Here is a 19,153-nt window from a genome sequence, read left to right on the forward strand (position 1 = left end):
TCCCTTTTTCCCGCCATACAAATACATTTTCCCATGTCATTCAAATCATACATCGTTGAGTCAAGATTTCAGAAAGACCTAGAAACTCTCCTTGACTCTTATTTCCAAAACCAGCCCGTCTTGGTCTCAACACGACCCTCAGCCTTGATACCAGATCCTTCGCCGTCCTTGGCCTGCTCATTAGACTCCGCGTTCTTTTCATCCTCCTCAGCGGGCCGGACGGTATAGTGGGTTTCACTACCAATCTCGTTTCCTTCCTCGTCCAGAGTCTTGACCGTGGTCTTGCTGTGAAGGTAGCCAAATCGATCAACATATTCATCCTTGGTCACCACCCGCTTCTCATCATCTGCTGGCTTATCGGACAGGGGTTTCCTGTCGAAGGAAGAAGGATGGCCCTCAGTTATAGCCTTGACAAACGAATCCCATGTGGATTGAGCGTCAGAGAAGGATGACTGGACCGATGAGAAGAATTCATCAAAGTTATCGGGCTCACGTCGACGTTGTCTGTGTTGCTCAGAGTCTTCGAGAAGAGGGTTGTGACCATGGAAGCCTTCATCTTCGTCCTTTTGCTCACGGCGGGGGAGATCATCAAGGCGGTCTTGCCGCTCTTCTTCGCCCATGGCTGCCCGCCAGACATTGGCAGCCCTTCGGTCCAACTCACGGTGAAATTGTTCCCAATTTTGGTTCGCCGACTTCATCCATTGACTAGGTCCTGTATCCTCCAAAAGACCCTGAGATCTCAGCCTACGCATCCAGAACCACGCAGGCTCGCCGGTCGGGAACATGGATCGAAGGAGCTTTCGCTGCTCATATCGAGTGGTGATATCGGGTAGTGGTTGACCCTGTGATACGGCAAGCAAATCTTCAAATGCGTCTTCAAATGTAAAGATGGAAGCATCCAGGTTTGAGGGAGCATCACTGGGTCGAGGTTGTGGCATGTCGCGGAGGGCGAGAGGAGAGTAAGAGGAGAGGGCTACAGAGGCCATGCTCCGCTCATTAGGCCAGCTAAACTCAATCTCGAATGGGCCAAACATTGTGTATTTCGTTGTCGGGGTCGAGTCTTGGTGCTGAGATGAATCTCCAGTCGAAGCTGAGGTTGAGGCTGATGCTGAGAATGAGCCGTTGAAGCCAAAGTCCGACCGTTTAGAGCTGTCACTTTCGCTATCGCTTTTGACGAGGCGGCCAAAAAGGTTGGAATGTGAGTCGTTGTTTTCACGACCCATAACGAAAGGGCACGTGGGTTAAGATAGCTGTTGTTGGCGCTAGAGTCGAAGCGGTTCGTGATGGTTCTAGAAATTGGGTGTGAAATGAACTGCGTATGACGACGCGACCCGAGACTGAGCTCATCCTTCGGCTGTGGGGCTATCATGACGGAAGGACCGGGAAACGGAAAAGTCCGGTGGGGTGAACTTGGGTGAGGAGAGAAACGGGCAGCAGCGACTGGTGGCTTGCGCCTGCCCAGGCTCGCCCAGGACCCTTGGAAAGGCTTGGACCCTCTCTCAAGCCTCTCACGCCACAGAGAGGACGCCACGATAACGGTACGTACCGCGTGGTTCTTGAGCAAGGTGGAGTGCTTCCATTCGCATGCCTCGGGTTTCTGGCAGCAAATGCGAAATGACAGCATCCATATGGGGCCCGCCAAGCCCGTGGCAACCGCCAAAAATTACTGAACGGAGAATGGACGGGTATTGTTACAGCCCGTTGCTTCTCCACGTCTACGACTCCAAGGCACTCATCTTGATCTCGCTCACGACGGCAGCTCATCTCTGAGACGCCGTCTTTCTGCCTATCTCTATCTCTATCTCTCCCGTCTGGCGCTCAGACTCCTCTCCTCCGCTGGCTGCTGGTGGCTGGCCATGTTGTGTGCGACGCAGCTCTCTAGAGGTCACTCGCTGCCCCCATGATACTACCGATTCCACCACAACGACGCCAATTACGCCCATCCGCACACGCTCGGCTGTCTCGTTCTCCGTCTCCGGCGACCTGAACTCCGATCCTCCGACTCTTCCGCGTCTTGCTCTGACCTCCTTCTTTCTTTCCACTGCCGCAACTTCAACGGCGTCGCTCTCTTCTCCTCCATCTCCTCTCCTCCTCCCCCGGGCGCCCGACGATGCCGCCGGCCATTGTCGAGCCGCCATGGCCCTCGCTCGTGGTCGACCAGTGGCCGCGAGCCACTTCCAACGACACATCCGACCCCGGCGATGTTGGCGATAACCTACAGGAATGGTCATCTCTCATTGGCATAATCACCGCCATCGTGGGCAACATCCTCATCGCCCTCGCCCTCAATGTCCAGCGATACGCCCACATCAAGCTTCACAGACAACGGAGTAGAAACCGCAGAAGAGCAAGAGAGGCCCTGAAGCATGCACAGAATGGCGATCATGGCACATCTTACGGTGCCATTGGAGGGGACAGCCATGCGAATGGATATCAGAACGGTCACGGAGCCTCTGGCGTCTCTGCGGAGCAAGAGAATCTTATCGACGAGGCCCGCGAGACTGATCCTTTGACAGGATCTTTTCATTCTGAAGAGTCCATCAGCACTGATAGTGAATCAAACAACCAGGATAAGGCCGCGTCGACATATCTCAAGTCACCCTACTGGTGGCTAGGCCAAGTCTTGATCACACTTGGTGAGATGGGCAACTTTCTCGCATATGGCTTTGCTCCCGCGTCCATCGTCTCCCCGCTCGGTGTCGTCGCGTTGATATCAAACTGCATCATCGCTCCCGCCATGTTCCATGAGAGATTTCGTCAGCGGGACTTCTGGGGCGTTGTTATTGCCGTCGCCGGTGTTGTCACTGTTGTTCTGAGTGCGAAGCAAGAGGAGACCAAGCTGAATCCCCATGACGTATTGGACGCCATCACGGCATTGCCATTTGAGATTTACTTGGCCGTGACCATATTTCTTATTATCGTCCTCATGTGGGCAAGCCCTAGGTATGGGAGGCGCACCATCCTCATCGACCTTGGGCTTGTCGGTCTTTTTGGTATGTGACATCATGTTCTGTTGTGAGCACAGAACTTCAATACTGACTGAGAGATAGGCGGTTACACTGCTCTTGCAACCAAGGGCGTCTCGTCGATGCTGTCTTCCACCCTCTGGCGCGCATTCACCACTCCCGTCACGTACGTGCTCATCTTGATCCTTCTCGCCACCGCCGTCATGCAGATTCGCTATGTCAACAAAGCCCTACAACGCTTCGACTCAACGCAGGTCATACCCATACAGTTTGTCATGTTCACCCTGTGCGTTATCGTAGGCAGCGCCGTCCTCTACCGCGACTTCGAGCGAACCACGGCTGAGCAGGCGGCCAAGTTTGTCGGCGGCTGCCTACTCACCTTCTTCGGTGTCTTTCTCATCACTAGTGGTCGTGAGCAGAGCCACGACGATGACGACGAGGTTCTGTCTGATGCCGAAGGCGTTGAGGAGACGATCGGGCTTGCCAGTCAAGACGCCAACCCAGCTTCACCAATCCATGATAACCAAGATTTCCCAACCCCAAAGTCGCAATCGCGTCGGTCTAGTTATCTATCGCCCCTCAGCTACCCTGAGGCACAGAGGGCACTGATAGCAGCTGTCACGCCACAACATGATGGCAACGTACCGTCTGTTAAGATCATGGATTCAAGCGCTTTGCAGCAATCCCCACGTCAGGAGGCTCCAGTTTCCGGCTTCCCCTGGAACGACGTGGGGGGCCCATCCACGCCCCCGGGAAGAGGTAAAAGGGCATTTTCAACGGATTCAGTTCTGGGGGCGTCTGGCACTGCTGGTTTAACAGCCTCTGTATCACATCCAACAACCCCGTTGAGAGATCCCGACGGGGTGCTTCCTCCACGTCCCGGCGCAAGCCCGACCAAGCCCGGTGGCAGCGGCACACACAGTCGCTCCAGGACCTTTATCTCGCCGTCCCCTCTCTCGTCGACGGTCACGGCCGTCGTAAAGGACGCCTTCCTGCGTGCCTCGGACGACCCCCGCGTGCGCCAGTCCTCGATGCGGCGCATACGCTCCACTATCCGCGCCGGCCTATTCTTCAACGAGGAGAACGAAGCGGCTGGGGACAGCAACGACGCGGGCAACCCCCGCGCAAGTACCCTGCCGGCGCACGCGGTGGTCCCGGACTCGGAGGACAACCTCGCCAGTGCCCTGGACGAGGCTGAGGGACCCGCAGGCGACGATGATCAGGTGCGCCGGCGGTCGCGCAGTGTCAGTGACACCCTGGGCGACTTTTTTGGCGTCAGGAGGAAGAAGCGCAAAGACGGCTACTTTGCTGGCGACATCGAGGATGGGCCGACTGCAACGACCGCCCCACGCCGCGACCACGACGGGCAGTTTGGCGATCGACGAGAAGGGGCCCACGACGTATAACAACACCAACTACTTCTAATTATCATCTTCATCTTCTCGCGACTCGGCATTCGTTAGCATGCATATCATATCTTGTTTCTGGCCGGCGCCGGAGTCATTTTATTACCCGGGCTTCTAGCGTCGGCGTTTGGGTTCGGTAGATTGTTAGAGCGGGCAGGGGAGATGAACCTGGAGCCTTTTGCCTGGTTTGGCATGCTTTGGACTTTTGAACTGCTGTTTTTAGGATGGTGGCCAGGTTCTCTTGGCGTGAAACCTCTGGATGGCACCCAAGGATTGCGTAGCCTCATAGTGATCATCAGGGCGGCTTCAGTCTGTCCTGGTCTTCTTAATCTTGAATAATGATACATACGTGTATACCACTTCCTCGGTCACAGCCAAGGGAAACGTTCAATCCTGAAACGGAACCGTCCATGGTCTCTGTCGATCGCGACGACGAGGAAGAAAGAAGTGCCGTAATTGGCCAGGTTAGGCAATTTTCCGTCGCATCGGGTTCGCAAGCCTTGTGCCTGGTGTCGCATCGTGCTACAACGCCTAGCGTTTTAGAAGGCCTCTTCCTATCCTGGGTGACGGGACTTGCAGGAGGATGTTTTGTGTATCAAACACAAGGCAGTCACATGCTCTAGGGACAGCCAGGTTTGCGAGTCACTGTCGATAGACGAGGTGTGTGCTGTGGGCTTGTAGATGCGCTTGGCCTACGTCGTCTAGCTAGCATCACTCGTGATGGTTGGACAAATGCGGCTCTCTCGAAGAGTTTGCCTGCAAGTTTGGCACCCAAGGTTCTTGAGCCCTTGGCTATGAGTGAGCGTACGTTGGAGAGACGCCAGCTGCGGAAGTCAGACGTCAAACAAGGTCCCTGGAACAAAAAGGGAAACGGCCCCTTTCTCGCTCATTTGGCGTCGCAGGGGAATCGTTGCGCGAGTCGACTCAATTGAGTTAGGATCAGCTTCCCTGGTTGTGAACTGGCAGTCTAGTTCTCGTCGGTCTCCGAACCTAAAAATGCGACAATAATGGACTAGACGGAATCATCCGGCCGTGCCTGAATTTGACTGTTGGGCATCTGGATGAATAGAGTTCGACGGTCGATGACAATCCATTGCTGGCTTGAAATTATTCCCATATTAGTTGTGCAAAATACGGGGACAGTGACATGGCCAGCAGGGCAGTACCGGAGTGACGGTTGCTCATTTACCAGCAGTTGGGTAGCTCTGCTGCCATGTAACGTAGGCAGTTGTGATATACAAGTCTGGTCCATTCGCTGAGAAAGAAGGTTTGTGCTAGACTGGAAACAAACAGTTTCGTTAGATACGAACACTCTGTCCCCACAGGGCAGCAAGAAGCCACCGAGATGACGGAAGCCTTTGCACAAGCAGCTTTTGCCGGGCAGTCCATGAAGCTCGCCTACCCTGCAGCATTTGGACATTTTGATCAAGAACGCATGAAGCGAGCCACACGCCACGGGCGGAAGGCCGAACATGTTCCCCGGCGCTAAGCCTCGGTGAACTGACAGGCCTCGTTAGCGGCGGGAGGGATGGAAGGGTGGGAGGGGAGAACCGAGGGCGGTGGTGCAGACTGACATGAGCGCACTTGCGGCATGTGCAGCCACGAGAGGCTGAACACCCGACGAGGCAATGCTGGTCTCGATAAAGATCATCATGACCTGGCCGGGTTGTTGGCGTGATGTGAGGGACGGGGTATCGTCCCGCGGTAGACGCGAGATGCTTGAGAGATCGGTAGGGGCTGGGGTCAAGGATAGGTAGGCGTACGGAGTACCTAGGTCTGGTGATGGAACTGCCATGGCTGCTCCTGTCTCGAGGCCTTCGTTGTCCCACATGACGACAGGTCTGTGGCCATCATCTGCTGGTGCTGTCTGTCAAGAAGATGGCACAGACCTCTTGGGAATAGTGTCAAAGCATAGTTTCTGCAGGAGGATGGCTGCAAGGGCCGAGGACTCAAACGCAAGGCAAAGCGAGACCGTCACACCGACTCGTCCTCTAGCCCGGTGCTGGGGGCTGCATGAATTTCAACGTCGTACATGGGCGCATTGCTTGCCCGTGTTGAGGGGGGGGATTCGGATATGCGGTTAAGTAGAGTTGCCAGCCGCAGCTTGTCCCCCCGTGTTTGTGCCTGCGGCTGCACCTGAGCCTGTCGTCAACCGTTGGAGGGGAAAGGATCCGCAGCATTGGAAAGGTTCCTGTGGGGGACGATGACTGTGGTGACAATTGCCGCAAAGAGCGCGCTCAAGCAGGCACGCAGGGGGTTGGACCGAGCATGGTGCGCATCTCGGCTGTACGAGGCCGATTGGTTCTTGTGATCGAGCATCCATGGTTGTTGTCACGTATCGCGAGGGAGAAGTCGGGCCCGAGCAGATGTTGGTCGGTTGCTCGCATGCAACGAGCATGTAGGAGGCCGAAAAGTTCAAGTTTGCTGGGATAATTGGAAGCTGACCTTTGCCTGAAGGAGGAGGGGGAAAGGTTCCTTCCCGTTCACTAGACATCTGGGAATATGCTCCTTCCGCCCTCCCAAGGTGACAGACCCTGTTAGCGGTCCCATCACCTTCCCTTTCGTTGCCTTTATCCTTCTCATCACTTCCTTCTTGATCGTCCCCTGCGTTGCAAGTCCAAATTGCTCCCACACCCTAAGTCTGTCTACCAGGCCCTTCACCGAAGACTAAGGCAACCCGGACAGCCATCAGATAAGTTGACAGCCTAGACACATGGATATGTTGTTGGGACCTACCGTGTTAGGCAAGTAACTGGAAATGCCCTTGCTGAAAGTTCTTATTGCGACATATCTTCCCGTGCATGAAAACGTCAGCCACCGGCTAAAGTATGCGGTAATTGGCCAAGACTGGGATGTATATGATGGATGTTCTATGAGAACCCAGGTTGAACTAGTTACTTATGTTGTACTTTGTACGAGCTGTCCCTCGTCACTTCGGCGGCAGTTAGCCGTTTGAATCCATCCATTCCAATGGGGCGGGAGCTAGAGGAACGAGTGCCCCAGAACGGCGGGTTCTGAACACCCTTTTGGGGGGGTTTACAACAACCTGGGCACAGTGTGCCGTGTATCGAACACCCAACTCGCACGTAGAATATGTCTACGGAGCCGGGGACCACTTCGTCATCTATTCCGCTCTGCGCATAAACACGCGTGCGTGGTGATGGAGAATCAATCCTCGTATTGTGTTGAGGGCCAATGGTTAGTTGCTGACGGCTGATGCTTGAATGCAGTCCTGTGGATGTGTGATATGGGTCTGCTATGCGTGCTGACATCGGAATCATCCAGAATATTTGAATGGATGATGATGAAGACTTCGCATGAGTTATACTGTACCGTACAGGCAAGCCAATTAGGTGCATTCTCAAGCTTGGCTCAAGTACCTCTTATCAGTCCCGGGTCCGATCCTGTGGACCGGGGATGAAAAAAAAAAAAAAAGCAAAGGCACGGCAATGAGGAAAGAGCGGGCTTGATCTCAACTGTGGCTCCTGCCGACTTCGAATGTAGCTACAATACGGACCTGAACACTTACTTTCCTAGCTGCTCCAGCTTCAACTCTAGACAAGCATCCACTCTCGAATCAAGATTAAGCCCAGCTCAAGTTAATTTCGAGCGCCTATCGCGGGTCGTCGCATTCGACAGCGTCACAACGACGTTCCAAATCGAAGGTTCCATCACAGCTTCTGGCGTCTGTCTCGACGCCTGGTATCCGGCTCAGCAGCCTCCGAACGACTCAACTCCAGGCCTAGCGTCCTAGGTCATCACCCTCTAGAAGCAGCTCCTGCAGGTTTGGCCCAGTCGCGGGAAACATCCCGTCGCCCACTATGTGCTAGTTCCGACAAATGGTGCAGCGTGTGGTGGAGATTGGGACAGGGGCCGTGGATCCCTGGAGCAGGAGCTCTTTTTTCGCTGCAGACAAGGACTCTGCAAACTCCCGCTGATGTGTTCATAGGTATGTAGTAGACATGTTCTCGATGTCTTGAGCTCCCTTCGAACAGGGCTTCTTACCCCTGACCGCCGACCTCAGTCTTGAGCCCTGGTCCTTGAAATCCGTACAGTTAGTTGCTTCGCACACTGGCTCCAGGGCCCTTGTTTTCCTCTGTCGCCGACCCTCCCAGACTGGCACAGTAACTTGCATGCAACCGTAGAACCAACAGGGTCACGGCGGGATCCTAGAAGAGATGCATCGCGTCTGTTTCGATGGTCATCGGCATCGGGCCTTTGCCTCAGCTTGGCCCATCCGGCTTTTCCTCCGCCTCATCCACGAGTCGATCCCTCTCTTTACTACCTTACTATACTTACTTACCTCCAGTACTAAGCAAACATATAGGTACTGAGTTTGGGGGCTCGCACCTTGCAACCTCCACGAGTCGCGCGTCGTCCCACATTTTAGCACCTGGCCCCGTTCCCAGCGCAGCGGGTCGTCACGTTCAAGAGTGTCTGAGCGACTGTTGTTGTTTTTGTTGTTCTCTTTTGTGTTGTGCACGAGAGCGCAGCACAACGCCCAAGTCGGCTGCCGTGCCGTCTGTGCGCTGGGCCGCTGCACAAGAAGCAGACTAGCCCAAGAGTCGTGTTTCTCTAGCCTTCTGGCTTGTTTCTCTCGTGGGGTCGAAGAAGCCTAGCTGGAGAGCTCTCATCCCCTTGGCCGCCCGCCCTGCAAAGGGAGAGACATTGGACGTTCCATCGTTCTTCTTAACGGGACAGCACCTTACTCCATTGAGGCCTACTTCGACAAAGGCCCGAGTCTAGCACATGGAAGAGAGACATGGTAACTTCGCCATGGTCATGGTTTGCTTGCTCGCCCTCTCATCGATTTGGGTCGAAGAAGCAGCTCAACCGGGGAGTGACTGAAGCCTGAGCGCTGCATCCAGTTTGATGCAGCTTGCGCATCAGCTGTCTACTCCACGATGTAGCAAGATGCGCCAAGTGCGCCAGATTCGTACCAGAAGAGCCCATTTGTCGAGCAGATCCCACGTCTCTGGCCTGATCCACGATAGCTGTGTTTTAGCCATGCTCTCAGCTGGATCTCACCCAAAACCGCCATGATCCTCAAAATCGGCGCTACGGGCAAATAATACAGTTGAGGCGTCATTGTTTGGGTAACACAGTTGGGCAATCGCCTCGTCCCCTTGAACCAGGAGAACAGATGAAGCAATCTGCAAATGTGGCCCCCCTGCTCAGGCTCGGTCGCAGTTTGTCTCATCGTCGCCCTCCCCGACACTAAAACGAACCACAGCTGGTTTAGCGACTCCAAAGCTCGCAACGCGTTTCTTCCCAAGACCCGCAAACAGGGACCTCGACTAGCGCGTTATCCAGTGCGTTGCATTTGAGCTTGGTCTGGCTCAATGAGCTCTGAAAACAGAAGGAAGGTGCCTGACTACGCAGCTGTCATAAGGATTCCTCCGGACCAAATGCTCTTGGGGGGCACAGCGGCGGCACAGCATACCTTAGCCAGAGGACACCACTGAACAAGGCACGGCTGGGGGAAGCACGAACCGAGCAGCGTCCCAAGGCCCAGCGCGAGGGAAAAGGCTCCGACTCTACGGGTGGGCATGCAGCGGCGGGGAGTGCTGGCTGGGAACATCCTTGTCCATACACCGATCCCCTCTCTTCTGGTCCCATTGACCGGCCCTGTGTCTCTCCTTCCAAGGTGCTGAGCTCTGCTGCTCCCGCGTCAGTGTCTCTCGGCTGGTAACCTTGACCCTTCATGAGATCCCACGCTGTCTGCTGATTGACTCCTCAGTTTCGTCCTCCTTGTGCCCGTGCCTGCAGGGTCCAGTTGCTAAGCTCTCAGAGTGTTCCTATCCTGGCTCGGCTTGTGCAAGGTCCAATAGTGTCCAGCCTGTGCACTGTACGAGGCTACGACGTCAGCAAACCCGCGCGGGCATAATGGTATACGTACTCTGTGGATTTATCCTCGTCACCCTTGCCGGGTGGAGTTGCTACGGCTTCGTTCCTGCATTGCTCAACGGAGCCGGTTCCCAGCCAGACGACTGACTAAGAACAGAGCTAAACAGGGAACTGGCACTTGGTGCTGGGAAGCACACACTGAGGCCCTGGATCGAGGCTTGACGCGGCCTGTATCACCAAGGAGGCCTTCACTCGACTGCACAGCGCAGGACCTGACTAGACTGGCGACGACGCAACCACGAAACAGAACCCACATGACGATCCTCCCAGTGTCCGCTGTTTTGGCGGGTTTGTGTCTTGACCTGAATTGTTCTGGCTTGGGCTTGCAGCGACGTTCTAAGATGGGGAGTGAGGGAGGTCATTGCATCGTGACCCACTACTCGAGAGCTCACCATTGCCTGGACAGATGTTGTGTGTGTGTCTTGCTGTCATCGTCCCCATCCTGACCCTATATTGCGGCGTCCTAATGTGCTGAAGGTGTCTTGAGCTCTCGATCCTTTTTTTCCGAGCCGTTGAGAAACCACACCAGCGTTGCCAGCCGATCGGCGCAGGTCTGGTGGCCCAGCCATCAAACATCCACTTTCTCGTCGTTGCTTCTTCGGCCGTGAAGAGTTTTCTTGTTACTTTTTCTCCTCCCCCTCTTTTGGTCTTGGGGGTCTCGTGGAGGGCTTTCCATCTCTTCTTTATCCTCTTCTCATCCTGTCTTGTTTTGTTTGCTGCTAGGACGGTCACTATCAAACAAGCCTCACCCACTTGGTCCCTGGGCAGGGCGTCGAGTCGCACCACCACGGACCTTGGGTCGCCTTACAACAGGTCCAGCATCGCATGAGACTGCGGAAGCGCTCGCACAGTACGACGCCCAGTCCGTCTGATCGATCCATCCCTCCCCTTGACCAGGCCCTGCTGCAACCCCCCCAGATTCCCGGGGCTTGTGTCCGTCGAGACGGGCCAGGCCAACCCAACCGGAGCCCTGTCGAGGGTCCTCCCCCCCTTACGACCACCCTAGTCTTCCCTGTCTTCTCTAGCCCCAGCTCACAGGGCTTGTCTAATCTTGGAGGGTACAAAGTTGCCTTGCCCCAAGATTGCATCAATCTCTTGCTCCTAGGCTATCCTATATGATACATGGCACCCTCATCATTGCTGTCCCCCAATTCCCTTTCCTGCCCCTCCTTTTGCCACAGGATTGAATCCTTTCGTGGCCTTTGCTTCCTTGTCTTACCTGGTGTCTCTACTGGGTCTTGCTTGGATCAATTTGCTCTTATTTGGAGCTGACACAACCTCGACAACCGTGGAACCAGTTGTTATTTGTTTACTTGGAGGGTAAGCCTCAACCTCGCCGCCCTCTGCCTCCTCGAGGCCCTCAATCGACATGTGGGCTTCGACGATGCCATACTACTCAGAATATCAATCAAACCGTTCCGAACGCGATGTACCCCAGAACGCTTCCGCCAGGTCAAGCACGCACGCGGACACCGACAGCAACATGGACGGCAGCAACCATAGTTTCCGAGATGTGGCTCCCAACCAACAGCCACCCGTCGACCTGAATGAATTAATGGGGCCAGCCATCGAGGGCCCTCCCTCCCCAGAGAGAATTCGTCAATTAAGCAAGCAAATGAAACATGCGTCTCACCTCCACCGGGGCCACCGAACCGTGTCTTCGGGCTCCTCGTCACTTCTGGCCTCTGAATTTGACAGCATGAGCATCACACGCCGATCCTCGCAGCGATCTACAACCAGTGGCAGCCCTTCTCGAGACCGACCCGACAGCGTCCAGGTATTGGGCAAGAATATTTTCCATCGCCGTGCCAAGTCGAGCAAGTCGGGTCGGTCGAAGCGCGAAAGCAGTGCTCACAGCTCATCAGGAAGCTCGCTATATTCCGCCGAAACGGGTAGTGAGAATTCCCTGGCGACCTTCAAGGACTCTTTTATCCCAACCATTTTCGCCCGCCGGAAAACATCCCGAGACGAATCAGCACTGCAGAAGAAGCTGCAAATATCTGGACCTTTCAACTTTCAACATGTTACACACACACCACGGGATCAGATCGTCAGCCTTCAGCGGGGCAGCCGCATGGAGTTGATGTCTGAGATGTCGGCCATGCGTACTGCAGACCCGACAAGCCAGGATCTCCACTTTCGAAACTTCTCTTCAGAACATCTGGCTGAGCATCAGAACCCATCGCCGAGGTTCCAAACGGGACCTCGGCGGTTGCTCAAGCACGCCCGATCACAGGAACAGCTCCGGACCAGCCCTCCTCCCCGGCCGGTGCGACCCCCGAGGTCACCCCCAATGGAGCCGCTACACTCTCCGACCTTAGGCCCTATACCTCCTCCGCGAGTGTCGAGCCGCCAATCGACCCAGCGAGATGGTGAGTCCGCAGATCGCCCCCAGACCAGCGGTGGCTTCCGACGACCCCGACCCTTTAGTCCCGATGAGCCCCTGGATCAACCTCCAGCAACCTCTCACGGCTATGGGGCTGCTCAGGAATCGGAGGAGCTGGTGGTAGATGAGCATCGGTTTTCGCATGCCATCACTACGCCCGACGACGCAGCTTGGCCATTGGGAGTCCCTGGCACTGTCTCCTATGAGTCGCCACTGCCTGACGTGCCAGAGGAGGAGGAGCACTTTGTCCACACTGGCCGCTCCCGTGTCAGCGTCACCAGCACTAGGTCTTCTTTGAGGGCTAGTCAGTCGGTGCCTGTTCTGCGAGGATTCCAAAGGCCCATGAGCGGAGCTTCAGACACACTGGGACCTTTGGAGAACCGTAAGAGTGGTCATCACGACGGCAGCGGAGCCGACGTGCCATCGATCAGGGAGAGCTGGGAGGATGATATCGACTACTGCTACGAACACGAGGCCGATGCCAACTTTGACTATGAGTGGGAGCGACCCTCTATGGATGTTGAACAAGACATGGCGCCGCCGGTGCAAGTGGCCATGGCAGATGATGAGTTGAGGGAGGTACCGACCATCGGCACGGCCGAGTCGTCTCCCGGTATGCTTTCCGCATCCCGTTTTGATATGCCGGCTCTAAGCCCAGCCAGTCAGGCCTCGCCTCCCATCGGCCACGAGGCTCTCACCCCCAGCTCGGGTGCGGTGACGAACAACTTTTCCTTCCCACGCGGGGAGAAGGGGACCCGACCGCCCAACCTGAGCCATAGCCACAGCCGCTCCGACTCTCGCGCGTCCAGCTTCAAGGAGTCTCATGGCTTCACCCTTTCCCCCTCTCTTCTCATTCCTGGCGACTACCACCAGCAGATGCTCCTCTCCGAGGCCGAGAAGCACAACTACACGGGCGAAGACGAGATTGTCCACGGCATGGTCGGCTCTGGACACCCCTATGAGGATGCCAGCAACGCAGCTAGCCACGCCTCGCTGAACCTGTCGCATCAGCGTGCCAGCGTCTCGACGACGGCGACCAGCTCAACCACCATCTCGGACTCGACGGGAGAGCGCCATGTCTCGACCAACTCGACATGGACCAACTTGACGCGGCTCACAAGCAGCACATCGCTTAGCAAGTGGGCTGAGGCAAACGACAGCATCCCCGAGTCCCACCTCGTTGACCCACAGAATGACAGCGACGAAGAGGAGACGACTCCTCCCGCCCCCAGGGAGAAGGATACGGTGCCGGAGCTGACACCTTTTCCCTCGGTGCCTGTTGGCAAGCGATCTCTTCACAAGAGCCACGCAAGCGAGTCAATTGTCCGAGACGAGGTGCCACCGATGAAGTCGGCCGAGACTATCAAGCGACGCCCACGGGCGAGGACGACGAGCCTCAGCGCCCAGGTTCCGCCGGTCGGACAGTATGCCTTGTTCCCCCGGGCATACGTCAAGGGAAACAACGATCGAATCTAAGCAAGCAGCGGAACTCGCGAATTCCCGGGCAAAGCTGGTATGATGATGGCGTCATGTTTTGCTTTGTTTGAAGCTTTGCTACGCCGCCGTGTTGCGTGCGGCTGCGGCTGCGGCTGCGGCTCCATCTCCGTCCCCGTCTTCGTCACATTGCATCGCTGCAGCGTACTGCATACCTACCTACCTACCTACATATGGGCTTGATGCCCTGAAGATCCTTTTCCTGTCCCACATGCGAGCAGCAGGATGTTCCTGGCTCGCACTGTCCTCCCTTTCCTATACTACCTTACCTACATACCGACCTCTACACGCCGTCCCTAGTTGGGGATGTCGACCCATCAATGGTTTTCCTTTTGTTAGACTTGGAGTCTCTCGTTCAGAGGCGTTGCATTGCTGGGCCTTGTTTGTTCCCACATGCCTGGCTGGCCACTCGGTCCCATGGACCTCCTTGCTTTTTTTTTCTTTTCTTTTTTTGTCTGGTCATGTTTCTATTTACATTCAAGCTATCCTCGGCGTACACGCGGGTCTGCATAAAAGCAGTTGGGGGCATTGGGGGTTTCTCAAAAAAGATAAACAAGGCATTGGGTGTATGTTTTTACTTTTTCTTTTACTGTTCATACTTTACTTTACCGCGCACATTTTAGAGTTGGTTTGAGACAAGCCAACAGGAAGCGTGGTGGAAGGCATCCTCGGGGTGCGACATTGGAAACAACCGGATATAGGTTCCGGTTCTTATGAGTGATGGATTTATGATCTTCTAGACAGACCGGCATCGACAGCTACCTTGTACAACAATTGCCTTGATGGCGACTAGCTTTGAGCGATGCTTGTTCACATCTGTATATAACTAAAAAGAAGAAACAAAAAAAGACTCAAAAAAAGTTTAACCAACCATAACGTTCCTCCCAAGATGTACCTAGTGACTCACAAACCTTATGATCAATGCCAATAAATGTTAGGCTGCCTTTATACAAAGTCTTTGCAAACTCTCAACAAAACCTTGATCTGGTAGCCAGGTATTTAAGACGTCTCATCCCACTCATGGAAAGAGTCAACCTCGTGATGTGGGTTCCTATTCCTTTTGGCGCTCTTCCTGGGTGTGTGGTTGGTCACACCCATGATATTTCATGATGAAATATCAGGAAAAACAACGCCGACCTGGCCAGCGGCCTATCTCGATGCCAATGATGAACCCAACATCAACATTATCTCTTTAACAAAACAAAGTGTCTCTTGAGTTGCTGTTGTAAGGGGGTTCTGAGGCAACTTGATATTTAGAGACGGCAACAACGCCTCCCTTTTCAGCCGGATCAAAGTATTGAAAGTCGTGACAGCCTCGCACCTATGATGAGAACCCAGGTCATCAGCTCCGAGACAGGCTGACATTCACGTCTCCCAAAGTTTCGTGAGGTTGGGGGGACCTGAGGTACACAAAAACAACAACAAAAGCTTTAACCAGTTGTTGGACCAACCAAAGAATTATAAGTTCAAAGTCGCGCCAATGATGAGACCCAGAGAATCAACTTTCCAGCAGGTTGGCATTATTGTCCCGAGGAGTGAGACCAGGGACCTGAGGCACCCAACAGCTTCCCGAAGCTGTTTGAGGATATACAAGTCGAAACAACCAAGTCGCGCCGATGATGAGACCCAAAGAATCAACCCTACGGCAGAGTTGACATTAATGTCCCGAATTTGGGATAGGACCAGGGACCTAAGGCACACAGCAGTTTACTAAGGCTGTTTGGAAAGATATAAGTCGTCGCTACAACTAAGTCGCGCCGGTGATGAACCCGAAGAATCGGTCATGCAATGGAGACTGACTGATATCTATGTCCCCAAGCTGGGGTAAGACCGGAGACCTGAGGTACCCTATCAATAACGGCTTGACAAGGCAGGTCATGACAAGCTGTCATACCCCCTATCGCCATGTAAAGTTACATGAGCAATGGTAACGGGGGATGAACAAGAAAGATAGCATCGACACATCACATGAAGAACCATTAAAGGGGGGAACATAAAGAATGATAAGCCAAACCAAGTCGAATCCATAGTCGAGTTTTCTATTCGGTGTTTGTTTTCCCCTCCAAGCAAGCAAGCAAGTAGCCAGAATTCTTTCGTCCCAAGAACCAATGCTGTGTAAACACTTGTCCAAACATCATGTCTATCCCGTTCCCCTTTCCGAACCCCCTTTCCCTTTTCCTTGCCTTCTTCCTCTTTACCGTCTTATCTTTGTCGACCCCAACCCAACGTCTGATGTTTTCTTTTCTCACCTTGTGCCGTAACCCAGTACCAACCAATGCTCCATGTTCAATGCAGCCAAAGAAGAAGATGGAAAACAAATATAAAAACATAAAACCACATCCACCCAGCCCAAGTCTACATGAGTTCGTTGATGTCGAGGTTCTAATATCATGAGCATCATGAGAAGAAATGAAAGGAAGAAAGAAAGAAAGAGGGATAAGAGAAGGGAAGGGGGAAAAGGGGGAAGACATATATACACACACATATTGATGGAAGAAGAAAGGAAAGAAAGAAAGAAAAGCATCAAGGCAAACCCCCATGAGACAGAAGAGACAGAAAGAAGTTGCACAAGGACAAGGCCCACTAACCACCACCCTCACCCTTTGAGATATCAAATGTCCGTTTCCCTTTCGATACCCATCCGTACCATCCCTTCATCTTCACCAATTTTTTTGTTAAACGCGATCCAGTCCCCACTCACCACCATCACCAACCCTCTTGAACCATGAGAAGGGGACCACATAACCAAAACACGATAAACAATTTGCTTCATGAGCCTGTTGCTGATGGTGCATGGACCCCCCTTGTCCATGACCAGTCGTTGCCATATTGCAACTGCGCTGCGCCAAACAATCATGATAAACAAAAATATGTGTAGCAAAAATCAAACACGCATGAATGAATGAATGAAAGGACGGAGGGGAAATGTGATATTCGCAACAAGGAAATTCGGTCTCGTATCCCTGAGAGCATCTTCCAGGGTTCGTCCCTTGTCACAATCTTGAGTAATGCCCTCCAGTCTTTGATGCTCTCTTGTCGTCAGTTCTCATCTCGATCGTCACGGGCCTTGTCCTGATCCGTGTTGCTATTGAAATCGAGCGGCGTTTGCTGGCCTGACGAGGATGCAGTACCCTCCGAGGCAGATCCTTTGAGTCGCCGGAGACTGCCTTGTAGTTCGAGGTTCTCGCGCTCGAGCTGGTTTCGTTCCTGTTCCAGTGCTTGAATATGCTTGCGGGCCATTTCAAGCACCTCGCCCTTGCTCACACGGCGGTCTGCATCGTTCGCGGCATCGGATTCGTTATCGTCACCGTTTCCGTTTCCGTTTCCGTTTCCGCCAGATCGAGCTTGCTCTGGCAGAGCATTGAGGAGTGATTCGAATTGCGCGTTCAGACGGTTGCGGTATTGCTTCTCGACGAGGTTATGCGACGCTCGGGTCCGTCGTTCTTCTGGAGTATCATTAGGCTTGTCACGACTATTCTTGGACGTTCGAGAGGCACTGCGAAGCTTGCTCTGGCGACTGGAAGCTGTCGATGTCGTTGACGCCATGGATGCGGATTTCGAGCCAATGCTGGCCCGGCTGTTTTGTGACGCAGAACTGGGACTGGCCGCATCAGATACCGAAGGCGCACCACCAGCGCTGCTGCTGCCGCCCTGAGAAGCTTCAGAGGTTTTCCTAGCGTCCTTCTTCTGTCTTCTAGGTCGGGGTGTTCTTCGTGGCCTCGAGGCGGGCGCGGGGTGGTTGTCTTCCTGAACTTCGTCCACTTCGGCCCAGGGATTTGTGGTTACATGAGCAGCGGGCGTCGTCACCTTTGGGGTGCTCGCTCCATGACTGAGAGCGTCATCCCAGTGACTGGAAACGGCACTATCGTAGTGACCCCTGGATGAATGTATACTGGATGGCGAGACGAGCTCGCTTCCATACGCGAAAGCGGGGTCTGTCGACGTATGTGAGAGATGATTCTGATGGCCGATCGTGCCGTCGCCAGCAGGGATCATGGCTCCTGGGAAGTCGAATTGAGGTGGATTCAGCGAAAGACTGTTATGTCCAACGCTGTAAAGACCCCAATCTATTGTCATCGGGCCTGTAGACACTGGAAGTTGGTTCGCAAAGCCCGCTGGGCCCTGCGTCGCGTGAACGCCCCCATGGAGGTCGTGCAAGGCCTGCGAAGGATGCGCTCCGTGAGCTACAGGAGTCGGAGGACCGTGTAAGTCGAGGTGAAGGTGCCCGCGTGATTGCGCACGTGATGGCTCCGGTAGTTGCATCCCGAGTACCGGGTGATGGGCTGGATGGTGGGTCTCGATCTCGGTCGGGTCTGGCCGCGGCGGCGGATCGCGGCTGGTTCGATTCGGCGGCGAAATGGGCTGTTGATGCTGAAAATGACCGGGTGGCGCTGGCGCCATCATCTGCTCCAACAAAGACCACAAACGTTAGACTCTTTTCTTCATCATCTTTTTTTTCTGGCCTCATGCTGTCGTCCTGTCCCGTCTCTATAGCTCGAATCTGATCTGCTGCGCGCCGCCTCCCGTCCCGTCTCGTCGCGGCTCCGCTCATAGGTCGCGCGCGTTTCCTCTCCTGAGCGACATCGCCACTGAGCTGGTCCGGAGGCTTTTTCTCCATCCAATCTGGCTCCCTCCAGCACCTTCTCTCGAGAGCCATGAGAAGCCATGACCACATGTCATAACCAGTCATTCGAGTCATGGCGCCAAAGAGACGGGGTAGAGATGGATGCCGGTGGATTCGAGCCTCAGCCACTGGCCTGATGTTTGGAGCAGCCATGTCTTAGTTGCTGCGAGCGGCAACTTAGAGGGCAGACAGCAACCATCTCGAACGCCCTAGCGTCGGCGTTCCTGACCCTCACCACCTACCATCTCAACATCACATCGCGCAAAGAGACAGGAAAAACAACAGCTTCAGCTACCAGCACCATACGTACCTCTGGCTCCTCTATGAGGAAGTCATAGAATGACTGGTCCCCGCTGTGTTCCCCCGCCAT

At 54.4% G+C, this 19,153-nt stretch overlaps 4 protein-coding genes across 4 annotated transcripts; 2 read left to right on the plus strand and 2 right to left on the minus strand.

Annotated features, from left to right (window-relative positions):
* Positions 1 to 98: 98 nt before the first annotated feature.
* Positions 99 to 1,034, minus strand: LRP88_00850 (uncharacterized protein; the record flags this gene model as incomplete). Its single annotated transcript, XM_083237554.1, has 1 exon — positions 99 to 1,034. The coding sequence occupies one exon, from the start codon at positions 1,032 to 1,034 to the stop codon at positions 99 to 101; it is 936 nt and encodes a 311-aa protein (XP_083106059.1).
* Positions 1,035 to 2,110: 1,076 nt separating this feature from the next.
* LRP88_00851 (magnesium transporter NIPA-domain-containing protein) lies at positions 2,111 to 4,391 on the plus strand (the record flags this gene model as incomplete). The annotated part of the gene is made up of 3 exons (XM_083237555.1): positions 2,111 to 2,993; positions 3,051 to 4,210; positions 4,263 to 4,391. 3 exons carry the CDS (start codon positions 2,111 to 2,113, stop codon positions 4,389 to 4,391), a joined length of 2,172 nt encoding a protein of 723 aa, XP_083106060.1.
* Positions 4,392 to 11,663: 7,272 nt separating this feature from the next.
* Positions 11,664 to 14,141, plus strand: LRP88_00852 (uncharacterized protein; the record flags this gene model as incomplete). Its single annotated transcript, XM_083237556.1, has 1 exon — positions 11,664 to 14,141. The coding sequence occupies one exon, from the start codon at positions 11,664 to 11,666 to the stop codon at positions 14,139 to 14,141; it is 2,478 nt and encodes an 825-aa protein (XP_083106061.1).
* Positions 14,142 to 17,198: 3,057 nt separating this feature from the next.
* On the minus strand, positions 17,199 to 19,153 carry LRP88_00853 (basic helix-loop-helix domain-containing protein; the record flags this gene model as incomplete). The annotated part of the gene is made up of 3 exons (XM_083237557.1): positions 17,199 to 18,195; positions 18,348 to 18,550; positions 19,094 to 19,153. The coding sequence occupies 3 exons, from the start codon at positions 19,151 to 19,153 to the stop codon at positions 17,199 to 17,201; spliced, it is 1,260 nt and encodes a 419-aa protein (XP_083106062.1).

The sequence above is a fragment of the Fusarium phalaenopsidis genome (genome assembly GCF_050370095.1).
Source record: "Fusarium phalaenopsidis strain FUZ10S chromosome Unknown contig_32278, whole genome shotgun sequence".
Taxonomy (NCBI): Eukaryota; Fungi; Ascomycota; class Sordariomycetes; order Hypocreales; family Nectriaceae; genus Fusarium; species Fusarium phalaenopsidis.